The 25860-nt window shown below is 34.3% G+C and overlaps 1 protein-coding gene across 1 annotated transcript; it reads left to right on the top strand.

Moving 5' to 3' along the window:
• Positions 1–12097: 12097 nt before the first annotated feature.
• Positions 12098–20836, top strand: LOC148278679 (uncharacterized). The gene is made up of 4 exons (XM_088231014.1): positions 12098–12280; positions 14029–14286; positions 15252–15515; positions 17317–20836. Exons 2-4 carry the CDS (start codon positions 14046–14048, stop codon positions 18483–18485), a joined length of 1674 nt encoding a protein of 557 aa, XP_088087140.1. The 5' UTR covers positions 12098–12280; positions 14029–14045; the 3' UTR covers positions 18486–20836.
• Positions 20837–25860: the final 5024 nt, after the last annotated feature.

Below are 25860 nucleotides of genomic sequence, written 5' to 3'. Positions count from 1 at the left end.
TCCAATAGAGTGATTCGACATTATTGGATAGGAACTGAGTCCTCATGATCCTGAAATCTCATGATTTGGCATTTCTTTGCATTGAGCTGGAGTTTTTTTGCAGCGCACCAGGAAAATATTTTATTTAAATGATTTTAAATAGTAATACAATCATTAACAGTACCTATGAATAACTCGTGTCGTCAGCGAACAACAAAACTTCGACACCATTAAAAGTGCATTCAAACGAATTGATTCTGAATCCGTCTTACAGTCAAAACAAATATTTAGAATATAAAGTTGTTTGTGTGCAACAAATCCTGTCAGAGGATTGAGAAAGTTGACAGCTTTCAATACTTGAGAGTTCACATAGCTGAGAATGGAAGCATGCACAAAGAGCTCGCAATCCGCCTAGGAATTGCTGGATCAACTTTTAACATGATGCGTGTTGTCGGGAACTCTAGTCTATACTAATCTAGGTCAAAACAAAATGCAGATTATTCAACTCTTGTATAATGCCAGTACTCCTATATGTGTGCGAATCTTGGGACCTTACCAAAGCTCAAAACATTAAACTTCCGAGTTTTGTAAGTGCTTGAGAAGAATATTAGGTATAAGGTGGTTCGATTTTATAACTAACATTGAAGTCCGAGAACGGACGCAGCAGCCTCTTATAACGAGCGTCTCGAGGATGCGGCGGTGGACCTGGCCTGGACACGTGCTGCGCATGCCCCAGGATAACCTAAACCTTAGTTGCCTCTACTTAACCTCGCGGGCTCACGCCGTCCTGGAAGGCCATCAATGACGATCTTTAGGCTTTCTTCGGCGGAATAAAGGGGCGCTGAATTGACGTGGGAAGATGCGAAAATGATGGCTGGAGATAGGGTCTCTTGGAGGCAACTGTTGATGTCCACATGCTCCACTTAGGAGCGGATGTGGAAAATAATAAGAAGAAAAAGATGCTCCAGGGGGTGTACAGTTAAGACATTTTTGTACAAGTTGTTAATTCACGTATTGAGAGGAAAGGGTAAAAATATTTTATACAGACAGGTACACCAGCTCTCTTACTACCAGGGTCTCGATTATGATGGGGAGTTAAAATTTATCTTAAATTTGATTAAGTTTCCTTTATGATAAATGGAATGTACTTACAATTTTTATTTTTAAACATGTTTTTTTATTTTTTTTTTATTTATTTACAATTTTAAAAAACCCGTTAGGGTTACATTAGAAATTTAATATTGTCTAGTCATTTTATGTCTCGTTTAGTCTAGTTAGTTCAGTCATCATGTGCTTTTTCAGATTGATTTTAAATTTGTCTCCATTAAAAGTTTTCAAGTAGTGAGGTAGGTCGTTGTAGTGTTTAAGTCCATTATGTAGTATTTTTGACTGTCCTGTGTTTGTCTTTGCTTTTTCAATATGATAGTGTTTTTGTTGTCTGGTGTTATATTTATGTATGTCAGCATTTTTGACTAATATTATGTCGTCGTCTTGTATGTTTCCCAGTGTTATTTTGTTATTTCAATTACCAGTTACCGACGAAGATACGTTGAATTTTCACACACACTTTCGTACATATATATCGATAGTAGTTTTTACCGTCTCAGTATAAAACGATAAAGATAGCCGTTCATAATCGCGGCGCAGGTGGTGTTACGAGTCATACAGCATTTAATTTGCCATTAGATTTAAATACTAATTTAACATGTAGATTATCTTCCCAAGAATCGAAATATTACAAAATGCCCATGTGATTATATGGGATGGCCGCCAGTGGCCCCGGACACTGCGTTGGATACGATAGAACGTGTTGTTCGAGATTTGATAGGTAATGATTTATTATTTGGAGGTAAAAGTTTTTAATTTAAACTTTTCATTTTAACTTTTACTTTTAATTTTAATTTTAATAATTTGATTTCAACTCTTAATTTATACTTACCTACATCTACTACCTGCATCGAATAATTTATTGTTAGTTGTGATTTTTTTTACAATTAAATTGAAATGTTCATGGAAGCAGAGAGAGAGGGAGGAAAGTAGAGTAGCTTTACAATGTCTTCTCCTTTGTATGAACTTTTTATGTAATATTTTTATTTTTACTTTTTTAGAATTAAATTATTTTTCCCCTCTCCTCCTGCATTCACTAGTGTGAAATCTGTAATTGGTCTTATTTTTTAAAATTGTTCTTTTGTACCTTGTTTTTTTATATAAAGACTGTATGATTTCATTAATAAATAAATAAATAAATAAAAATTATTATTTTAGGGGGAGATTTTTGACAAATGTTGCCAGTTTGCAAAAGAGCTTTAGGGGACAATTAGTCGCTATGTACAATCATTAAATGGGCTTCAATGTTTTATTCACGAAAATTATGGTTATCATGACCAAGCTGTAACATGATTTTGGTATATAAGAATATTGGCACGCGCATAGAAGCTCTTTTGTCAACTGAATTTTTAATGGATACAAACGCAAATCTTTATATTATTGTTTTCAAAAACATTTTTCACTTTGTGGTATGACATTTTACTGACGAAGAGGTAGTAACCTCGAAACCGGTCGAAGTGTAATTTTAAAAAAATTAAGTGGTTTATACAAATTTATAAACAAATAAGTGCAAATCTTTATGCCTAATTTCCCACAAAGCTGTTGTCTTTTGTCCGATTTCTTAAGCGCGGTGTCAAATTGAGTGTGTTGGATTGTTTCGCTGATCTTCTCGCACAATGTGGCCCGGGTTTGTGCTGATCAGCCACAGAGCCTCTTTTTAAAAATCTCTATTTAAACGATAAATACTGAGTTTTGATTGCACATTTTTTTTACCAAAAATTACAAATTTTTCGCCACATGCTGCGCGCAAATATCCATAGAGATATGAATACACAAAAACGCACGCTGATCAAAACATCACCCAATCTATTTTTCCTTGGTATTATCAAGGCCGAATCCGAAAGTAAAACAACTATATTAATTAAAATATTTTAGGTATTTAACCCTTGAGGTATTTTATTACGAAAATGGCGCTATATAAGTTATCCATAATTAATGAGGGCGTGAGTTTTTTACCTTCTAATTTATTTGATCGTGAATCGGCGCAAACGAAACAAATAATAAAATCAAGTTTGAGTCTCATATTGAAAACATGACCAACAAATAATTCTCTGTAATTAATTAGTAATTAAGCAATTAATCATTCGAAATACACTTAATTTGGATTCATATAAGTTAGTTCTACAATTAATTGAAAAGCCACACTTGAACTATGCTCTTTTGTCTTGTTTCCATGAAACGATACTGAATTTAAAAAAAAATCATTTCAGCTCCGTTGACCGAGTACCGGTCAACTTATTTTCCTATCGTTTTACCGTTACACATTGGGTAAGAGTTAGTGGGCGAATCTCTTAAGAAAAACAACCCGTGAGCCCTGTGTTTCTCAGGTAGCTGTCACAATTGAAGTTTTAGGTGTCAAAATACTATTTCTCCGGATAAAACGTTTGAAGTCTTAAAGTTTATGGTAATTTTTCATCGCACGAGGAATAGCGAAGTATCAATACCAAGTTAACTAGTTCCTACCCATCTTTTAATACCGCCCTTTTCTATGGCAACCTTTTCTGCCTCTTAAGTTGCTTTACTTGTTTCCACGTTATGTCTGGTTGCTATTACAGCTGTCACAGGCAGGGGAAAAAGTATAATTTGTGATTGTTCCTTTGATCAAATTGGATTAGAATATATATTTTGTCTGTGATTGCATCTCACCTGGCAGGAGTTGATCATGTGTATTCTGGATACGAGACGCTTCCAGGCAACACACTTGAAGTTTTAATTGTAGGTAAAACTCTTAAATTATAATATAGTGTCGTTCCTTATGACGGCGGTGATCTCAATGTAATATACTGTTTAGGGGAGTATTAATACTGGACGATACTGGCTAGGAGCCGAGATATTGTCTCCAGACATATAGATCAGAAGCACACACAGCGTTGATGTGAATGTGATACTGGATGGTATGTACTCGCACATCTGGCCGGGAGCCGAGATATTACCCCCGGGTATACACTTAGATCATGTATCATGACAATGCAGGTAATGCCCGGTAACATTTCAACTCTACACACAGTAACAATTAACATTAAACACAGGATTATACAACTTACAAGAGATCGTCTCTGCTTATCATCGGTTGACTCTCAAAAAGCTTATTTGTGTTACTCTTGCTAGGTATAATATAAACAATTTGTGCGATTTTAGGATATTATCGATTAAAAATGGAAATCGCTTCAGTGAATATTAAGGCTGAACCGGGGACTGGCGATGTAGAAGGAGACATTCTCCGTACCGGGGAAGGGGCGCCACGTCCCGGTACAAGCCAGGAGGTGAAGGCTGAACCGGGGACCAGTTCCGCCCTGCCTAGGATAACTAGCGATATAATTATCTTCACGGAGATGGACTTCGACTACCCCGACGTTAAACAAGAATGTTTGGACTCCTCTCGTAACAGGGAAATACCTTCAAGTGAGTGATACTTCCTACCACATTATCTGCTCCGAGGTGACGTCCGCGGACTGTGGTGGATGATGGTACGCGTAATTAAATATTCGGGTGTAATAATGGATTCAAAACATGCATTTCTTAAATGGAAATGAAAAAGACGGCAAAAAATTTTGGGAGGCATTGCAAGATTTGTTTTAAGGATTCTAGCGAAATTATTTTCAAACAATTATTGAACCACACATTACCCGCTGAAGCAACGTACTATTTTTATTTAACCAAGATATATACAGGGTGGTCGGAGAAGTGACGTCCAAAGGAAAAATCTAGGTGCCTCGTGTTAAGGGATAGTCCGCGCTCAGCCACCGTACGGGCTGGGCATAATATAAAGTTTCTCTCCAACCGTAGCTTATAATCTTATAATAAATTTGAAAATAAGCTGTTATATGTTAGAAAACAATGAGTTAATGTCGTCGTAAACAAAGTCGTAAGTGTGTAGTAGTGTAGTCATGTTTAAACAAACAGTTGAAAAAAGAAGACTATTTATTTAATAGCATTGTTTTATACTTTATTCTTAACAAAATATGTGACAAATAGTGAACAATGGAAACTTACAAAAAATAGTGCGTCTGTAACCTTAAAATCGTAAAATTTTATATGAATCCTTTAAAACTGTTTAAGAGTGCATCAAACTGCTATTTAGAACACTACACCCATAATCAATAAATTACAACAGTGCTACTAAAAGTGAACTGACATTTATTGATAAATACATAATATTTCAAATATCTGCCTTCTAATAACATACCAAATGATAAATGAAACCGCTCATACACGCGTTTGTGTAATATTCATGTAAAAAAATGAATTGAACAGGAATGTTGCGTCTCATAAAACGAAATAATACGGACCAAAATGGACACCAAGTCGTTGGAACAAAAGGCATAATAGTACTACACACGTGTGTTTCCAGAAATTATCTAACAGCCAGCGGGCCACCAATTTTTTTTTTCAGTTTCAGTGCTGCCGAGCAGCGTTTATTTTATAATTAAAAAATACATATATTAATTTGTTACCCACTAAGTCTTAAGACTTTTCGGTGGGACACTTTTTTTTTTTATGACAGGTTTATATTACATTTATTTTATTTATATTTTACAGATTTATTTATAAACAGGCACTATAAAGTATCTAGAATATATTTCTTCAGTTCTTTTTTTTCATTTGAAGATTTTTCATGTTAATGGTTTGTGGGAGATCATTGAACAATCTTGGAACAACGCAATTGAATGTTCGCTCTCCGAAGTGATTTGTAATTCGGGGAACAGACAGCGAGCCCTTAGTTTTTAATCTAGTGTTGTGAGTGTGGGAAACTCTTTTTTTATATTCCGGATCAACAAAGTGATCTACAATCAATTTGTAGTCACAAAGTTGTTTTACCGGCAGGACATTACTGAATTTAAAATATACACCTTCGCCCATATGTTTCGCCTCACGGATTATGCTATCAGGTACAATCCCGCTCAACAGTCTCACCTGAATATCATAAATTTTACCCAGATGAGACCGGAAGGTGAGAACCCAGACACGCACTCCAGAAGATATAATGGATTCGATGAGCGAGGTATATATGTATCTTAACGTTTTGAAAGGGAGTATGCTTTTAATTTCATGAATCACCTTAAGCCAGTACCTTAATCTGTCACAGATTCCATCAATAAGAACACCCCAGCTAAATTTAGATTCAATAATTAATCCTAAATATTTATGATTATTTACAACATCTTTAATGGGACAATTACATTTATCTGATTCTATATTTAAATTTGAATGAAGGCAAAAATTTGTATGAGCTTGTATTTCTATTTCAAATTCACATTTAGTAATATATGGTGAGGATACATGTCGTGAACAATTTTAGTTTTTTTAGTATTTATTACTAAGCCATAGTCATGCGCCCATTTAATGAGATTCGAAAAATCTTCTTGAAGCATGTTTTGGGCAGTTTTTATATTTGAGGGCCTTTTTAAATTTTTAATTTAAAGTTGAAAATTCAAGCTCGAACGTAAATTCTCAAGTAGAGTTCAAAACTTTAGAGGTTCCATTAATGTTACTAAGCGGATTATTTAAATGAAATAAGATGCCAAAAAAAATTTCACAAAAAACCTTCCTCAAATTAAAAAATCAATTAAAACCGATCCGGTCCAAAATTTCCAAAAACTAATTTTAAAAAATCATAACTCGAAAACTATGCATTATCGCGGAACATACGTGGGGGTGATTTGAATACCCATCAACTCGAGGCACTTACATTTTTCCTTTGGACGTCACTTCTCCGGCATGCAAACAACTGAAAAAACCTCGTGGCTCGAAGCATTAGTCTTTTCTGCTGGTTAAGTTTGTCCGAGTGTTGGAATTTTAATTTGAAATAAGAATCAAAAAATTTATACGTGTAATGTTTTTGTTTCAGATTTACAAGCAACCCAGAAATATTTCGCCTGCTCAGAGTGCCAATATAAATGTTCAACGAAGAGTATTTTGATACGGCACATGTTAACTCATACCGGCGAGAAACCATTCTCATGCTCAGAGTGTCAATATATGTTTTCTCACAGAGGCAATTTAAAAAAACACATATTGACTCATACTGGCGAGAAACCATTCTCATGCTCAGAGTGTCAATACATGTTTTCTCGTAAAGCCCATTTGAAAAGACACATGTTGACGCACACTGGTGAGAAACCATTCTCATGCTCAGAGTGCCAATATACGTGTGTACGTAAAACCCATTTAAAATCACACATGTTGACTCATACTGGCGTGAAATCATTCTCATGCTCCGAGTGCCAATATACATTTTCTGTAAAACGCAATTTAAAACGACACGCTTTAACACATACTGGTGAGAAACCATTCTCATGCTCGATGTGTCAATATACATGTTCTCAAAAAGTCCAATTGAAATCACACATGTTGTCTCATACTGGCGAGAAACCAGTCTCGTGCTCAGAGTGTCAATATACATGTTCTCGAAAAGGGCAATTAAAAAGACACATGCTGACTCATGCTAGCGCGAAATCTTAACCATGTTTTTAACGATTTAAAACGACACATGTTAAGACATACCGGTAGAAAGTATTTTCGTGCTCATAGTGGCAAATAAAATGAGCTCAAAAAAGCCGTTTTAAAGTACACATGCTGACTCATCGGCAAAATTTTGGCTCATGTTGGCGATAAACCATTCTCATGCTCCGTTTTATTAACAATAAATTCCGAATTTCTTCTTCTAAACGTTAAAAAACCAAATTGTTCTAGTCAGCAAAAATTCATTAATTACGAAATTAAATCAATTTTGAAAAATATCAGATGATAAAAAAAATGTTATCTAGAACTATTAGGTACTAGCTTCTCCTAGCCTTTAAATACAGGAGTAGAGCCACACTGTAGGCATTAAACTTCTCAAAAAATAAATCACCGAAAATGAAATTCTGCACTTATTGCCTAGAGTGTGAAATCAATTATACAGTCTTTTCTGCAGTATTGAGTCAAATTATGATGTACGAAGCCTATGTCAAAAGTAAATTGAGTTGCATGATCGCCTTTTGGGGAACTGGTAACAAGACAGACATAACAAGAATACAAAGACAACAAAATGAAATTCTTAAACTAACATACAACCTACCCTACCTGACCTCTACGACTGAACTGTACAAAAAAACACACCAGTTTGACATAAACTACTTGACTAAAATTGAGACCTTAAAAATTGTGCACAAAATAACACTGGGAAACATACAAGACGACGACATAATATTAGTCAAAAATGCTGACATACATAAATATAACACCAGACAACAAAAACACTATCATATCGAAAAAGCAAAGACAAACACAGGGCAGTCAAAAATACTACATAATGGACTTAAACACTACAACGACCTACCTTACTACTTGAAAACTTTTAATGGAGACAAATTTAAAATCAATCTGAAAAAGCACATGATGACTGAACTAACTAGACTAGACGAGACATAAAATGACTAGACAATATTAAATTTCTAATGTAACCCTAACGGGTTTTTTAAAATTGTAAATAAATAAAAAAAAATAAAATAGGCTGGGGAGGAGCTAACATGACAAATTTACGTAAATTTTTTATTGCCCATAAAACAATCGCTAAAATTATAATACTTAAACCTGTAACTTATTCACCAAATTTAGGTTTTAAAGAACTAGATGCACCCTCAATTGATGACATCTTTAAAAAAATAATTTATTTTACGAACTTTCAAAGAAAAAAACCTCCTCATTTCTACATAATTCTTAAAACCCTAAATTTCCGAATAATTTAATTTACATAAAAGCACAATTTTACAAAAACAACTGAAAAAAAACATCAACAATCTTCCAGAAGTCTTAAAATAAATATCAAATATTAAAAAACTTTAATCTAAATCTGAAATCCTAATTTATTATATAAATAAAACACGAGTGATACTTTAGTCCACAAATTTGGAATATCCAGTGACCGGTTTCATCGCTTTCGCGACATCTTCAAGACTGGTATCTTTATCAAAGAGTTAAATGTATTTATACAAAACAGAGGTAAGGATAGACAATTCAAAGTTGTATGTAAGTAAATTAAATAAAGTTATTTTTATCTTAAGGATCATTATCAAAAAAAATTCTTTGGGTTAACTAATGAGTTGATATAATGCTATTTTAATGAGTTTAAGTATTTTATGTTATTTTTAGTGTCCCATCCTTCGTGGGTGTGGTTTTGTAAATAATGATTTCTGAAAAACCAAGGGTAAAAAGTCATTGGTAAAATTATATTTATATAATAAATTACAATGAACTTCCATTAAGAATTTTCACTTACAAACTTAAATGTTTTAGAATATAATGTATAATTTTAAGGGACCTGATTTAGATAATATTCAAAACGTAAAATATATTATAAATATATAAATTAATGTAAACTGAACCGAGTTGTCACTATTGGAGAGGTAGAAACGTTATTATTGAATATGTATATCCAAAAAATTTTTAATTATTTTTTCTATAACAATTAATAAATTGATGACTGCATTTTACCCGAGTTGTCCTTTTCAGTGCTTTAAAATTTATTAGTGATAAAATTGCAACTGAGTCAAACGTGGAATAAATTATTTTATATAAATTTACTAAATCTGTTAGATTATGGTGAGCATTGGTTTGTATGTTCCTGATAATTACCCAGGACAGCGTCAGCATAGATTATTTCATATTCCAGTATACAGAACCAACCTGCCGATGGTTATGCCTGTTGGAAAGGCTACCGCTATGCTGAACAACATCGCTTTATTTATTTATTTTATTCACACTCTTTATCAAAATACAATTCCATATTCACTTTGCCCAGCTAACAAGGGTACATACCCCGTTCCAAGCTAGGCAATTACATTTTAATATATTATAATACTTAACAAATTAATATAGAGCACAGACAAACAAAATATAAACTTATTCGGATACACATTTTGATTCATATACATACAGACATATACATATATACACACATGTATATATAAATATACACATATATACACATGTACATACACACACACGTACATACACCCATGCGCATACACATACATACATTCATAAAAACATAGACAATTTATTTATGCGAAACTTCATGGTTGTCATCTATAAATATATATTTTTTAAATTATTCCTTATTTTTTATATTTTATTTTTGACATCAAGTAAGGTTCTCCAATCCGTGGCATGCATCAACTTTTCTGACTCCCTACGACCAATGTCACGAAAGAGCGAGGTCAACACCTTCCGTAACTTGACAACACTCCCGTCTTTCCACGATTCTGGCAAAAGGTTATGGACCTTTTTGCCTACGTTAGTGTTGTCTCGATGCCAGAACAGTGTTGACCCCTTTACTTAGTATCAGATCCCTATTAGAGTATCTTGTATTATGGTTGTGGTTGACGCTTGGGTAAATGTCTCTATTTATGTGTGTAACCACTGCCGTTCTCAATATATACTGTTGAATAATATTCAGTACTCTGAATTCTTTGAAGAGCAAGTCACTTGGATAACGAAATGTTTTTTTTTTTCAATGACTCGGATTAAAGATTTGTGTGCAATTGCTACAGGTTCAAGGGCGGTTTTTGTGCAAGCTCCCCAACAATTAGACCGTAAGTCAACACAGAATTTGCCAGTGCATGGTATAGGTGTTTCAAGTCCGGGACTTTAAGTATATTTCTAAGTGGGATGAAAAATATATGCTTTGGATATTGATTTGTTCCATGTATCCGAAGGGGTTTTCCGGAGCAGGATACTACTTGGACATGAATCTCTCATTTACTTTTGTCTTTTTTTAGAATTGTACGTATTGAATGTATGTTTGTAATGCATATGTTATATTTAAATAAATAAATAAAATTAAATTCAAAATTCAAAATAAACAGTAACAAATTATAATCTAAAAATTCGATTCCAACACCCAATTTAAAATGAATAAGTCGCGAGAACTTGGAAAATAAGTTGGACCTTTTTACTTACAATATTGGTGCCTAGAATAAAAACGAGCCCAGATTGCAGAGCTGAACTCATAAATCCCAATGTAGATTATTTCAACAATCTGGCAGATTGTAAAATAATCGAATTCTAAATAATATTATTTGTGAATTCGCTACTTACACGCGAAATGTGATCCCATCCTATTCCCTTTTAATCCCAGCAGTAGTTTGACACTTAAAAACGACACAACACGGCGTAATTGAATTTAAATCGGCAGAAGAAGAAGAAGAAGAATTGCGGTCACAGCTGCATACCTACCCCTGGGTTCACGCGGCCACCGATAATATTCTGTATTTAAATATGTCAATATTTATGCTTGGTTATTTTAAACAGAGTTGGATAGGTCGCGTAGACCCGATTAACTTTTCCCTACTGCGTTTACGTCTGCGTTGCGACTACCCTTGCTCCCAAGGGCTGGCAACATTTAAAAATAAAAAATAAATCATGAATATTTTTTTGAATAAATAAATGCCCGTTAATTCAGCAACACATCTGTATTAGAAAGAGCACGAAGATAGAGCTCATAATAAGGAAGACAGAGACGCTGTTCTGTGGCGAGTGTTGTGTACAACAGATTTAATCGGTTTATGACAGTGATGAGGGACGCACGCGCATAATGTAAGCGGTGTATTTACGAGTTTTAATTCATTTTGCTGTAACAGAAATAAATTAAATGTTTATTTGTATAAATTGTGAAAAAGGAACTATTCAACTGTATGTGTTCATGCTTTTTGTTTTTTCCAAATGTCTGAACTTTAGAATACACCGTCTTTTACTAGCGGCAACACGATGCTACATCACCGCGCCCAAGGGGATTATTTACCGCAGTCTTTTAAGAGTTAAAGCAAAAGATTAGATCCTAATTACTTTAATATCAGAAGGAAAATATTATTGTACTAGGAAAGGTTCCGGAGAACTTTATTAACATCGATTTATTTTTAAATAATCAATATTACGTAGTTACATAGCTCCTACCCGTCTTTTAATACCATCCTTTTCTATGGCAACCCTTTCTGCCTTTTAAGTTGCCAAACCTGTTAAAGTTCCACGTTATCTCTGGTTGCTATTACAGCTGTCACAGGCAGGGCAATAAGTATAACATTTGTGATTGTTCCCTTGTTTCGGTTGGATCTGGATATATCTTTAGTATGTGATTGTATCTCACCTGGCAGGAATTGATCATATGTACTCTGGATACGAGAGGCGTCCAGGCAACACAATTGGATTTTCAATTGTAGGTAAAATTCTTTCTTTATTTAGCGCTGTCTTTAATTCAGTGACGGCGGTAATGTCTATTGTGATATTCTGTTTTGGGAAGTTTGATTACTGGATGATACAGACTAAGAGCCGAGATATTATCTCCAGACATAGATCATAAGCACACACAGCGTTAATGTGAATGTGATACTGGGTGGTATGTACTCGCACATCTGGCCGGGAGCCTTACCTCGGGGTATATACCAGGGGCGAACCGTGTATTGAAGCGATTATGCGCAGCTTACCATTATATTTGACTAACCATAATAATGTTTTATTGTAACTTTATTTACAGAAAAACAAATAAATAATTACCATTTATTTTAAATCATTTCCACCGTTTATATTTTTATCCTAATATTAATATAAATTTTAAAAAAGCGCGCCCAGCGCCTGCGGTGAGCCAAGAAACTAGCCGATTATTCCAGCATTTTTTCATACAAATAAGTATACTATATTTTGAATGTATTAACCCCAGTGCGGGTTTTACTCCTAGATTAAACTTGCAGATTACACAAATTATTTGAAGATTCTTGATTTGGAAAATAGTATTTCATTTTTACATTTTTCTTAAAGCCTTTGTTTCTTTGAGATGGTACTTTTGACATAAGACCATAATTACTTTCATGCGTAATATTGCAGGACATATGGCACTCGACGCGGTCGTTTTTAGCACTATTAATTTCTAGAACCATTCAGCCAGTTGACATTTCAATTGAATACCCAATATCTACTGAATTCATCGTGCTATTTTTTATTTATTTTTTAATCACTTACATATTAAAGTAATGGATAATATATCAATATATTACATATATCACGAAGTTACATCGTTTGAGTTGATTTCATGGATGAGAGCTGTTGCATCACACATAATTAACACTAATCATGCTGAAAGTATGCAGTACCATGGAATAAACTCTCTTAAAAATCGAAGAATAATGTTGGACCAGTTATTTTTATTCAAATAAATAAATAATAAAATTGATTCTCCTAACCTACTAGAAAGACTTCCATTCCGTGTGCCATCTAGACTGACAAGACAAAATCTTTTGTTTTACACTGAAAACGCGTCAACAAACTATTTGAAACAATCTACAATACCTAGAATATGCGACCAATATAACAATATATTTACCGAGGCTGATATTTTTTGTGACAATGTATGTAAATTTAAGTCAAAAATTATTGAAATTTTGAGAGAAGCAGACATTTAACATTATTATTATATAAATATTTTTTCATTTCGTTTCTTTTACATTTATTATATTGAACATAATTTAAATTATTGTATTAAGTGTAAACAATTTTTTTGGTGTGTGCATGAGTTTCTTACTCTAATATACAAAGAAATTGGCAATATATGTGTACATACTGTTTGTTTACCTAATAAAATAAATAAATAACCACAGAAAAATATCAATTTATAGTATATATTACTTACATTATATTATGTACCTTCTATGTAGGTACAAATATATTTTTTTTTATAGCTTACCTGTAAATAAAATCACCATTCGCTACTGGTATATACTTAGGTCATATACCATGACAATAAAGGTAACAATTAACATTGATCACAGATTTATACAAGTGACAAGATAAAGTTAATGACTGGAATATTGGGTCCGAGAGATCGTCTCTGCTTATTATCAGTCGACTCTTAAAAAGCCTATTTGTATTTCTCTTACTAGAAATAGTATAAATAATTTGTGCAATTTTCAGGATGTTAACTATTAAAAATGGAAATCGCTTTAGTGAATATTAAGGCTGAACCGGGGACTGGCGATGCAGAAGGAGACATTCTCCGTACCGGGGAAGGGGCGCCACGTCCCGGTACAAGCCAGGAGGTGAAGGCTGAACCGGGGACCAGTTCCGCCCTGCCTAGGAAAACCAGCGATAAAATTATCTTCACGGAGATGGACTATCCCGACGTTAAACAAGAATTTACGGATTCCTCGCGTAACGGGGAAACACCTTCAAGTAAGTGATACTTCCTTCCACATTATCTGCTCCGAGGTTACGTGTGCAAACTGTGATGGAGGCGGAGCGCACGCACTGAGAGTTGTGTTATTCATGCCATGTATTATAATTGTATACAACCTTCAAGATATAGTGAATGACTGGCATAACGGATCCAAGAGATCGTCTCTGCTTATCATCTTTGTTGTTTATATATTCGTGTTTTATATATTTCTTTTGTATGTAAGAGCATTATGGGAGTGAAAAATTGATATAATAAAAATAAATTACTCTTAAATTGACATTCGCGCATGACACGTGTGTTTTCGTTGACCAATATTACAATATTACCGATAAGGGGTGAAATATGTACAGATGCGTTTTTGCCGGTAGATTAAAGGTCACTGATCTTATCGGCTACGTAGCTTATATCGCTTACCGTGTCGTGCATATAGAAAATCCAATCATCTACGACTACTCACTGAACAATGAAATATCATTATCTGTGTCTAGTTAACGAGATTTAGGTATTATACTTGACACTAAACTTTCTTTTACTCTTAAAAAGCTTATTTGTGTAACTCTTACAAGATCTTTTGTTTATTATATTTTTATAAATTTTACTGACCATGATAATTTTTTGAACGGCTCTGTATAAGCACAATCAGTTACACTCATATAACCCCCACTCCGCGGGGTTTGAGAGAAATAGGGATCGGTCAGTTCGTAACAAGCAAATGTAAAGAAATTTCATGCGACAACTCGCACAGAGCTTAAGTACATTTGCTTAAAAACTTTGTATGGAAATATTGATGACTTGATAATTCAAGTAAATAACGGTGACAGCGGCACCTGCGACACGGAAGATGAAGCTGAAGTCAGTTTTATAGAAGAAGATCCATTTTTGGGTGTTGAGTTTTTAGATTCTGAATCTAATTCTCAATAAGATTTAAATATGTTTATTATATATATATATGCGATTTTAGGATATTTACGACTTAAAATGGAAATCGCTTCAGTGGATATTAAGGCTGAACCGGGGACTGGCGATGTAGAAGGAGACATTCTCCGTACCGGGGAAGGGGCGCCACGTCCCGGTACAAGCCAGGAGGTGAAGGCTGAACCGGGGACCAGTTCCGCCCCGCTTAGGATAACCAGCGATACAATTTTCTTCACGGAGATGGACTTCGACTATCCCGACGTTAAACAAGAATGTTTGGATTCCTCGCGTAGCAGGGAAATGCCTTCAAGTGAGTGATACTTCCTTCCACATTATCTGCTCCGAGGTTACGTCTGCGGACTGTGATGGATGATGGTACGTGAAATTAAGTATTTGGATGGAATTATAGATTCGAAACTTACATTTTATCAAAACCATGAAATGAATAAGATTGCAAGACTTGTTTTCTAAGGATTCTTGTAAAATAATTTACAACACAATTATTGAACCACGCATTTACTACTGTAGCAGCATAAACTCTCAACAGTGTTTTCTGTTTCAAAACTGTTTTCTTAGACAATTAGATATTTAAAATAATGTAACGGTTTCAAGTAAGGCTGCGTCCGCTAACTTTTATTTAATTCAAAATCTCGCAACTTGGCCTGGATGTTGGATTTGAGCTTTCTCCGTAAAATTGTTAATAACTTAATTGGTAGCCCAGAAATTGTTAGAAGCATTTCATATCGAGTCCCTGTCATTCTGAACTCTTCGACATTCCGCGCTCACAGACTAATCATATGAAAAATAGCATTTAAATTTATTTCAGCAGAGAGGGAAAACGTTTTTGAGAAGGAAATATGGAAGTCTAGGCATTTACAGGGCTTATGGCCTGTCATTGGCTGGTTTAAATGGCCACTTTACACACTGTGTAACATTCACCATTCTGCCCATGTTTGAACATCCACGTTTCCTCAACTCTTCCTTTTTTATAATTTAGAATAGAAGTGATTAAAAAGTATATTTTGTCAAGTGTAAATTCGATGTTAAATGGATGAAAAGTACTAACTTATGAGCAAAGGATATTTTGCGATGTAAATAACTTGTAAATGAAATATATAAACATTGTTATTTCTAGAGCACGTATAAGAATATGTCGATGTGTGGCCTACTTCAAGATCCACATCTGCAAACAGCGGAAACTTACAGCTACTGGAATACGTAGTTACGATACATATTTCATTTCGGGCCGCAGTTCACAAACACATTCTGACGAAAGAATTTGAATCACCAGACGTGTTCAGTTCAAATCCTTCTTCTCGAAAGTGTATAAGACCTACACAATTGATAAGCAAGACAATTAAAACTATAAAACCGTTTTTTTTCAGAATGAGGAAGTTCAGTGGTTTTTTTATTATTTTTTATTTGTTAATAGACTGTTAAACTAAGTCAAATTTATTTTTTTAAATTTTTATATATCGTATTATCGGCGCTACGATTTTTCAAAGTTTTGTATTTCTGAAATAACTCCGCGTGTAACGTCAGAGGTTCATTTCCGCTTATTCTCATTCAGTTCTTCCCATTGGTCCAGAAGCGACAAGCAGACCGGAAATCTTCCATAGCTCTCAGATCATAGGTTGATTCACACGAACCAGTGACGTCATTTAAAGTAGTGCGTTTTTATCAAAATATGTTTTATTATTTTTTCTGTACATTTTCAAGAAACTTTGCCGTACAATTTAATGCTCTAATTTTTACCCCGCGTAAGAAAACATTTTTTGTATCCAATTTCCCGTAGGGCTGAAGTTCCTCATTGTGGTTTAATGCATTCGACCTGAACACGGTCGATATATAGCCACCATACAATCTATTTTGGGCTCTAAATGGGACTTAAGTGTTAATATATTATGATGCATAATGTGGGTCTAGAAATTAAAGAAAATAAATAATTTTTCTTCATTATAATTAATTTATTATTCCTAACAAACGCGTAGAACCAGATAAAACCCGCGTGCCTCGTAGCATTATTTATTTTCCCCCGAGTATACTCGGGCGTGGTTAATTTGGAATAAAATTCAAAGCGATTTCATACATTGTTCTTGTTTTTGTTTCAGGTTTACAAGCAACCCAGAAATATTACAAAAATGAGAGTATTTCGATACAACACATGTTGTCTCATACCGACGAGAAACCATTCTCATGCTCAGAGTGCCGATATGCGTGTTCTCATAGAGCCCTTCTGAAATCGCACATGATTATTCATACCAGCGATAAACCATTCTTATGCTCGGAGTGCCAATACAGATGTCCCCGTAAAGGCCAATTAAAAGCACACATGTTTACTCATACTGGTGAAAAACCATTCTCGTGCTTAGAGTGTCAATATACATGCTCTCGAAAAAGCTATTTAAAGTTACACATGTTGACGCATACCGGCGAGAAACTATTATCATGCTCGGAGTGCCAATATACGTGTTCTCACAAAGCCCATTTAAAATCACACATGCTGATTCATACTAGCGAGAAGCCATTCTCATGCTCGGAGTGCCAATATAGATGTCCTCGTAAAGGCCAATTAAAATCACACATGTTGACCCATACTGGTGAAAAACCATTCTCATGCTTAGAGTGTCAATATGCATGCTCTCGAAAAAGCGATTTAAAATTACACTTGTTAACACATACCGGCGAAAAACCATTATCATGCCCAGAGTGCCAACACACGTGTTCCCGTAAATCTAATTTAAAATTACACATGTTAACGCATACTGGTGACAAACCATTCTCATGCTCGGAGTGTCAATATACATGTTCTCAAAAAGGCCAATTAAAATCACACATGTCGTCGCATACTAACGAGAAACCATTCTCATGCTTAGAGTGCCAATATACGTGTTCTCATCAATCCCATTTAAAATCGCACATGTTGATTCATGCTAGCGAGAAACCATTCTCGTGCTCAGAGTGCCAATATACATGCCCTCGTAAAAGCCAATTAAAATCACACATGTTGACCCATACTCGTGACAAACCATTCGCATGCCCAGAGTGTCAATATTCCTCCTCTCGAAAATGCGATTTAAAACAACATATGTTTACTCATATTAGTGAGAAACCATTCTCGTGCCCAGAGTGCCAATATACATGTTCCCGTAAAGTTGATTTAAAGTCACACGTGTTCACGCATACCGGCGAGAAACCATTATTGTGCTCAGAGTGCCAATATACATGTCTTCGTAAAGGCCAATTAAAAGCACACATGTTGACTCATACTGGTGACTAACAATTCTCAAGTGTTTTTTCAAAAAGGCGATTTAAAACTACTAAACTCTACTTCCATCTGGCGTCCCCCAAGGTAGCCGTCTAGGACCCCTTTTATTCAATGTCTATGTTCATAATACAAGTGATTAGTTTAAAGACTCTAAATACATCATGTATGCAAACGATACATTCCAATTGAAGAGTCTAACTATAAATGTTTGATGAAGCAGTTAAAATTAATATGTATTAGTGATAGAAGGGTTCTCTCCAAACGGATATATTAAACGTATCTGAATGGGGAAGACGAAATAAATTATTGTTCAATATTTCAAAATGCTCAGTTATGTCTTTCACCAGGGCCCACAAAACGCTATTCTTCCGCTATAGAATGAATGACCAAAATCTTATGCGGATTGCGAAGGTTAAAGATCTAGGCATCACTTTTGTGAGTTCCCTGACATTTCATGATCAGATCGAAACAGTTTGTAGTAGTTCATTAAAGATGTTAGGATTCGTCTTGCGTACTGCTAGGGTTTTTGGTAGTACACGAGTACTGAGAATTCTTTATAACTCGTTGGTGCGAAGTAGACTCGAGAGTGGCTCGATGATTTGGGGACCGTGTGAGTTGAAGTACTCTCTTATGGTGGAGAGGGTTCAGAAGAAATTTCTTCGGTTTCTCTACATGAGGGAGTGCGGATATTATCCATGGCTTTATCCCACCGAGTTCCTCCAGGGTATGCTCGGTTACAGCAGTTTGAAGACTAGAAGGAATGTGTATTTAACAACGCACTTCTTTCGATTGTTGCGCGGTATTATTGACAACCCTGAAATTATGCGGAGCATTAGCTTTTATGTTCCTGATAATTACCTTAGACAGCGTCAACATAGACTGTTTCACATTCCAATATACAGGACCAACCTGCCAATGGTTATGCCTGTTGGAAGGGCTATCTCCATGTTGAACAATATCACTTTGGACATTGACATTTTTCACGTCTCTGAGGGAGTTTTTCGTTACAAGATTCTCTTACTTTTTTAACATATTATTCTTTGGATATTATGTATACTAATGTGTTTTTTTTTACATATACCTAATTTTACCTAATTATTTATATATGTATGAATTAAGATATTTTATTTTGTAATGTACATATATATGAATAAATAAATGATAAATAAAAAAAGGGAAATTCAGATTTAGTGCTGCTTTTTAAGTTATTAAATAATGTTCTTGACAGTCCCGAACTTTTAAATCGTGTGAATTTTTATATGAGACAGCGTAGGACGAGACAAAATACTTCTTTTTCTGTCGATTTGCATAGTTCAAACTATGCCAAATACTCACCTTTTCTACGGCTCCACATGTCGACGAACAAAGATGGAAACTTAGATTTATTCTATTTATCTTTTCACCAATTAAAATCATTACTTTTTAATCACTTCTTTTGTAAATTATAAAAATGTACCAAGTGTTATACTTGTTTTACTGTTTATGCTCTGATGCATCGCCTCTGTTACTTCAATACTTTTTATATTTAAATTCTTCATTAAACTACAAAAACGTAGAACTAATATTGACTTCATATATATGTTCGGCATACTAAATGGTATAATCGATGTTCCATCATCACTGGGACAAGTCAATTCACACAATTTATGTACCAACTTGTAAAAACAATTATACCTCGAATTCATTCATTAGACGTGCCTGTAGAAATTATAACGGACTCAGTATTGATGTAGACATTTCTAACTGCACGTTGCATTTGTACAGAAAATTTCTTCATGGGGTCGATTATTTGGGATAGTTGCTGAATGTACATCTTGAGTGGTTTATGCTATGTATATGTGCCGCATGTAATGTATATGTTTGTGTGTGTTTTATATGTGCGTTCATGTGTGTGCGTGGATGGCTCGGAGTGTACATTCGGTATTTTTATTTATTTTGATTTATTACCTCCATGGAAAACGCAAATGTCAACAATTATCCTTTTTTCACTTGAAATTCTTATTTATTTTTTATTTTTTGTCACATTTAATGTTTATATCTTTTTAATTTATGAAAACTTAATTGGTCTTTTTATGTTAAAAAATTGTTGTTTTTAATACTGATTTTGTATGACTGTATGTTTTCTAAATAAAATAAAATAAAATAAAAAAATAAAATAAAATAAGTCGAATTCCATATTCCGACTCGTAGATTGAGAAACAATGAAGTACTGTTCATCGATTAGCATAGAACAAACTATGGATTTAATTCTCCAATGACCCGCCTTTGTCGTATTGTTAACTCAAGACAAGATCTGGACTTTTTTTGTTTAAGTTTACACTAAATAAATAGTCCAGATCTTGTCTCGATGCCCCTTATGTTTGTCAATGCTTCTTTTTTTAAATGTTTTAAACTATTATTTTATTATAATATTTAAACCCTATGAATCGTATACATGGACAATGTCCGTTAATAAATAAATAAATAAATCTAAATTTGTATAATTTATATTTTAATATTTAAGTGATGGTATTTGAAAGGGATAGTGAGGTTACTGACTGCATAATAAATGTAAAAAACGAATGTCTCGAACAAGTAGAAGAATTTGTGTACCTGGGAAGCATGTTTTCAAGAGATGGAAGAGTAGAAAAAGATGTTGAAAGAAGAGTGAATGCGGGCAACAAAATGAACGGAGCACTAAGCACAGTAATTTCTAATAAAAATATGTCAATCGAAGCTAAACTGGCAGTGCACAACGGAGTTTTAGTCCCAACACTTATGTATGGAAGTGAAACATGGAACTGGCAGAGGAAGGATGAAAGCCGAGTGAACGCGGTTGAAATGCGATCTCTTAGACGAATGTGTGGGAAATCAATGTATGACAGGGTTACGAATGATGAAATCAGGCGAGAGTGTAAATCTGAGACAAGTATAATTGATAAGATTAAGAAAGGGTCTCTGAGATGGTTCGGTCACGTAGAACGAATGGACGACGATAGAATGGTAAAACAAGTATATATGGCAAAAATGAACGGCAACGTTAGACGAGGACGACCAAGGAAGACGTGGCATGATCAGATAAACCAAAATCTTAAGTCTGGTCATGTCAAAAGCAGACAGAACCGAAGGGCATGTATGACAAGATGTATGAATGTGGAAGAGGCTAGGAGTGTATGCCAGGATAGACGTGTGTGGCGGTCCATTCTCTCTGCCTACCCCTACGGGGAAATGGCGTGATGGTAGTAGTAGTAGTAGTATATTTTAATATTTACATCTGATTATCTTTTTCCCATTATTTATTACTAATACCTTCGTAATTGTATTTTGTTCTATAGTAAGATCACAGCTAGAGTATGCATCTGCAGTTTGGAGTCCTGTTTTGCAACTCATATGATATTGGAAGAGTACAGAAAAAAATTTAAGATATATTCTATTTAAATTAGGTCGGCCTGTGTCAGAAATAAATTATGAATCCCCGAAGGCTGCTTTGAATTTACCATTACTGTCAAGCGGGACAATAAATGACCTCTTGTTTATTTATAAATTATTAAATAATAAAATAGATTGCCTCGAACTGTAAACTTTAATAAACTTTCGTATTCCTCATAGACCGACAAGACTTAATTTTTTGTTTTACAGTCAACATCGTGGTACTAATTATTCACTGAATTTGCCGATTATTCGCATGCAGCGACTTGCAAATCAATGCCGTGATGATTTAGATTTATTTTATACCACGCCGCTGATGATCAAGTCCTGTGTTTTGAAAAAGAATTAACAATTTAAAATTCAAATGATAATTAGTTCTTCACCTTTGCTTCAACTCTTTACTCTTGTGTGTATAATTATTTTTTAAATTCATTATAGTTTAATATTAATATTTATATAAAACCTGAAGTAAACTTTTCAACTTTCCTTTTAAGGCACTTCTTTTTTTTCTCCTTCTCTTTCTCTTTTTTAAAAACGGCTATTTTCAACAATGTTTGAGTATGTCCAAATGCGGATGAATCTCACCTACGTGATAAAGGTTTCAGCTTCTTTATTTGCAGGACTTATGCAGTCCATTCTAACGATGGTGAATACAACAATATTTTGAGTTTGTCCAAATTTTTGTAGACAAGGACTGGATTCAACTCCCTGGGGAGCTGTTAACATTAACATATTACAACAGAGATGAATAACATTTAAGAGAAGGTAATATGGAAGTCTAGGCATCTACAGGGCTTATGACCTGTCAATGGCTGGTTTAAGTGGCCACTTTACAAACTGTGTAACATTCATTATTCTGCCTATATTTAAACATCTATATTTCTTCAATTCTTCCATCTGTTGATGTTTGTGAAGTTAAAGAGCTGAAACCTTTATTTATGCGGGTGAGATTCATCCAATTGAATTATTTCACCTACATACTAGACTAGGCAACGCCTGAAAATGTTATTTTTTCAATTTCTATACTTCTTCATGGACCAGGTAATTTATCAACAATATTTTGAGTTTGTCCAAATTATCGACAGAATAAAAAAAGGGGTGCTGCGTTGGTTTGGACATGAAGAGCGAATGGACAGCGAAAGAACGGCTAAAAGGATCTACGATGCAAATGTTGATGGATGCAGAAAACGAGGAAGACCGAGAAAGATATGGCACGATCGAGTCCATCAAATACTTGAAGATGGACATGTCAAAAGTGGGAATAATCGGCGTGCGTGCATGAGAAGATGTATGAATGTAGAGAAAGCGAGGTCTGTATGCCAAGATAAAGTGTTATGGCGTTCTATCCTCTCTGCCTACCCCTACGGGGATACGGCGTGATGGTTTGTTTTGTTTGTAATGAAATGAATTGTTTAGTATTGGTGAATGGTGATTCCCGGTTATTTCCAAATATATAATAGGGATCTGATACTAAGTGAAGGGGTCAACACTGTTCTGGCATCGAGACAACACTATAACGTAGGCAAAAAGGTCCATAACCTTTTGCCAGAATCGTGGAAAGACGGGAGTGTTGTCAAGTTACGGAAGGTGTTGACCTCGCTCTTTCTTGACATTGGTCGTAGGGAGTCAGAAAAGTTGATGCATGCCACGGACTGGAGAACCTTACTGGATGTCAAAAATAAAATATAAAAAATAAGGAATAATTAAAAAAATATATATTTATAGATGACAACCATGAAGTTTCGCATAAATAAATTGTCTATGTTTTTATGAATGTATGTATGTGTATGCGCATGGGTGTATGTACGCGTGTGTGTATGTACATGTGTATATGTGTGTATTTATATATATGTGTGTATATATGTGTATGTCTGTATGTATATGAATCAAAATGTGTATCCGAATAAGTTAATATTTTGTTTGTCTGTGCTCTATATTAATTTGTTAACTATTATAATATATTAAAATGTAATTGCCTAGCTTGGAACGGGGTATGTACCCTTGTTAGCTGGGCAAAGTGAACATGGAATTGTATTTTGATAAAGAGTGTGAATAAATAAATAAATAAATAATATTGTGGTATAATAAATCATGACCATAGAATTTCATGACATTATTGAAAAATTAATAAATATCTTTGTCTACCGATGAAAAAAAATGAAAGGGGATCACCTTTCATATAATATGATAGAAATGGTTTTTCTAAAGGTAAATCTATTTAAATTAACAATGTTTGATTATGTCCAAATGGTTGCAGACTGGCTGGATTTCCTCCCTAGGGAGTTGTTCGTATTCCCTCTCTGTTGAAATAAATTTAAATACGAACAGCTCCCTAGGGAGGAAATCCAGCCAGTCTGCAAGCATTTGGACATAATCAAACATTGTTGAATTACTACCTGGTAAAAGAAGAAGTATAAAAATTGGAAAATTGTTTCCAGGCGTTGCCTAGTAGGTGATTTGGTGCAGCCGGATGAATCTCACCCACGTGATAAAGGTTTCAGCTCTTTTACTTCACAAAAGTAAACAGATGGAAGAGTTGAGGAAATGTGGATGTTCAAACATGGGCAGAATGGTGAATGTTACACAGTGTGTAAAGTGGCCGCTCAAACCAGCCAATGGCAGGTCATAAGCCCTGTAAATGCCTAGACTTCCATATTTCCTTCTCGAGAACTTTTTCCCTCTCTGTTGAAATAAACTATTTAAATTAAGTTGAATCATTGTTTTAGGCAATGTTTTCAGCACTTCAGCTGTTATCAGTTTTTACATTTAGATAACTTTAAAATATTAATTATTTCTTTGTTTGGCAATTCCGTTTGACAACAAAGTTTGACTGATGATCGTAAAAATGACTAGGAGATAGAGAGACAGAGAAGACCCATCAATGTCAGGGCCTCTATGCTGCAAGACGCTTCTACCCGCAAAAAACTATTTATACCGAGTCATTGACAGGCTTACAATACACAATACTTGAATTTCCACAGAACGGGTACATCATTTATTACATTTTATGAAAATACATTCAACCGATGTATCTTTGTGCATAAAAATAATTGCATTGCATGAATATTTATGCCGTAAGCCAATGAAGAGTTTGTAGTTACACAAAATACAGTATTGTTGAAATAGAAATTAAAATATCAACATAACCTTAAAGCAATAAAACGAGATTTACCTGTATTCTAGGCCAGTTTTGCGAGCCATAATCCAATATATTTTAGTGATTCACATATTACAGTCCTTCTGGTTTTAAGTTGTTAATTTATCAAGCGTTTTCGACTATTTAAAGCAACGGCCTTAGGCGAAACGGCGCTTTAATTTTGAACAACTGTCAAATTTATTTTCTCTTCAAAACTCCATGGAATCTTCCGATTTATTTTTCTGAATCTACCTTTTTTTTTTGTTTTTTTAAAGTTTTATTCATTTTAACAAATAAGTAACATACAAAATTGTATTTTTGTTACCGCAAAGCCGAAGCTTGTCTACGGGTTACATTCCATTTTTTTTTTAAATTTATACGTAAGTACATAGTTTAATAATAATTAAAGACAATATTTTGAGTTTGTCCAAATTTTTGTAGACAAGGACTGGATTCAACTCCCTGGGGAGCTGTTAACATTAACATATTACAACAGAGATGAAGAAAATTTTAAAGAAGGTAGGTTAGAAGGTAGAAGGTTTCAGCTCTTTAACTTCACAAGCATCAACAGATGAAAGAATTGAAGTAATATAGATGTTCAAATATGGGCAGAATGGTGAATGTTACACAGTGTGTAAAGTGGCCACTTAAACCAGCCAATGACTGGTCATAAGCCCTGTAGATGCCTTGACTTCTATATTACCTTCTTTAAAATGTTCTTCATATCTGTTGTAATATGTTAATAATTAAAGAATAAAATATATTTATACACTTAAGTTTCACTTGCTGTTTAATAATTTTTTGACTATTTTTTAAAATGAAATAGGTTTTTTTCTTCACGAT

Source organism: Micrasema longulum, unplaced genomic scaffold, assembly GCF_059751315.1.
Source record: "Micrasema longulum isolate JH-2025_06_02 unplaced genomic scaffold, ASM5975131v1 h1tg000842l, whole genome shotgun sequence".
NCBI lineage: Eukaryota > Metazoa > Arthropoda > Insecta > Trichoptera > Brachycentridae > Micrasema > Micrasema longulum.
Note: the sequence above shows the minus strand (reverse complement) of the source record. Positions and strands in the feature narration are given on the sequence as shown.

Bases quoted from the DNA above. Each gene is read 5' to 3' on its own strand.
- LOC148278679 (XM_088231014.1), top strand. From the start codon at position 14,046: ATGGAAATCGCTTTAGTGAATATTAAGGCTGAACCGGGGACTGGCGAT. The intron at 14,287-15,251 runs GTAAGTGATACT...ATGCGATTTTAG, and splicing joins TAACGGGGAAACACCTTCAA to GATATTTACGACTTAAAATG. The intron at 15,516-17,316 runs GTGAGTGATACT...TTTTTGTTTCAG, and splicing joins TAGCAGGGAAATGCCTTCAA to GTTTACAAGCAACCCAGAAA.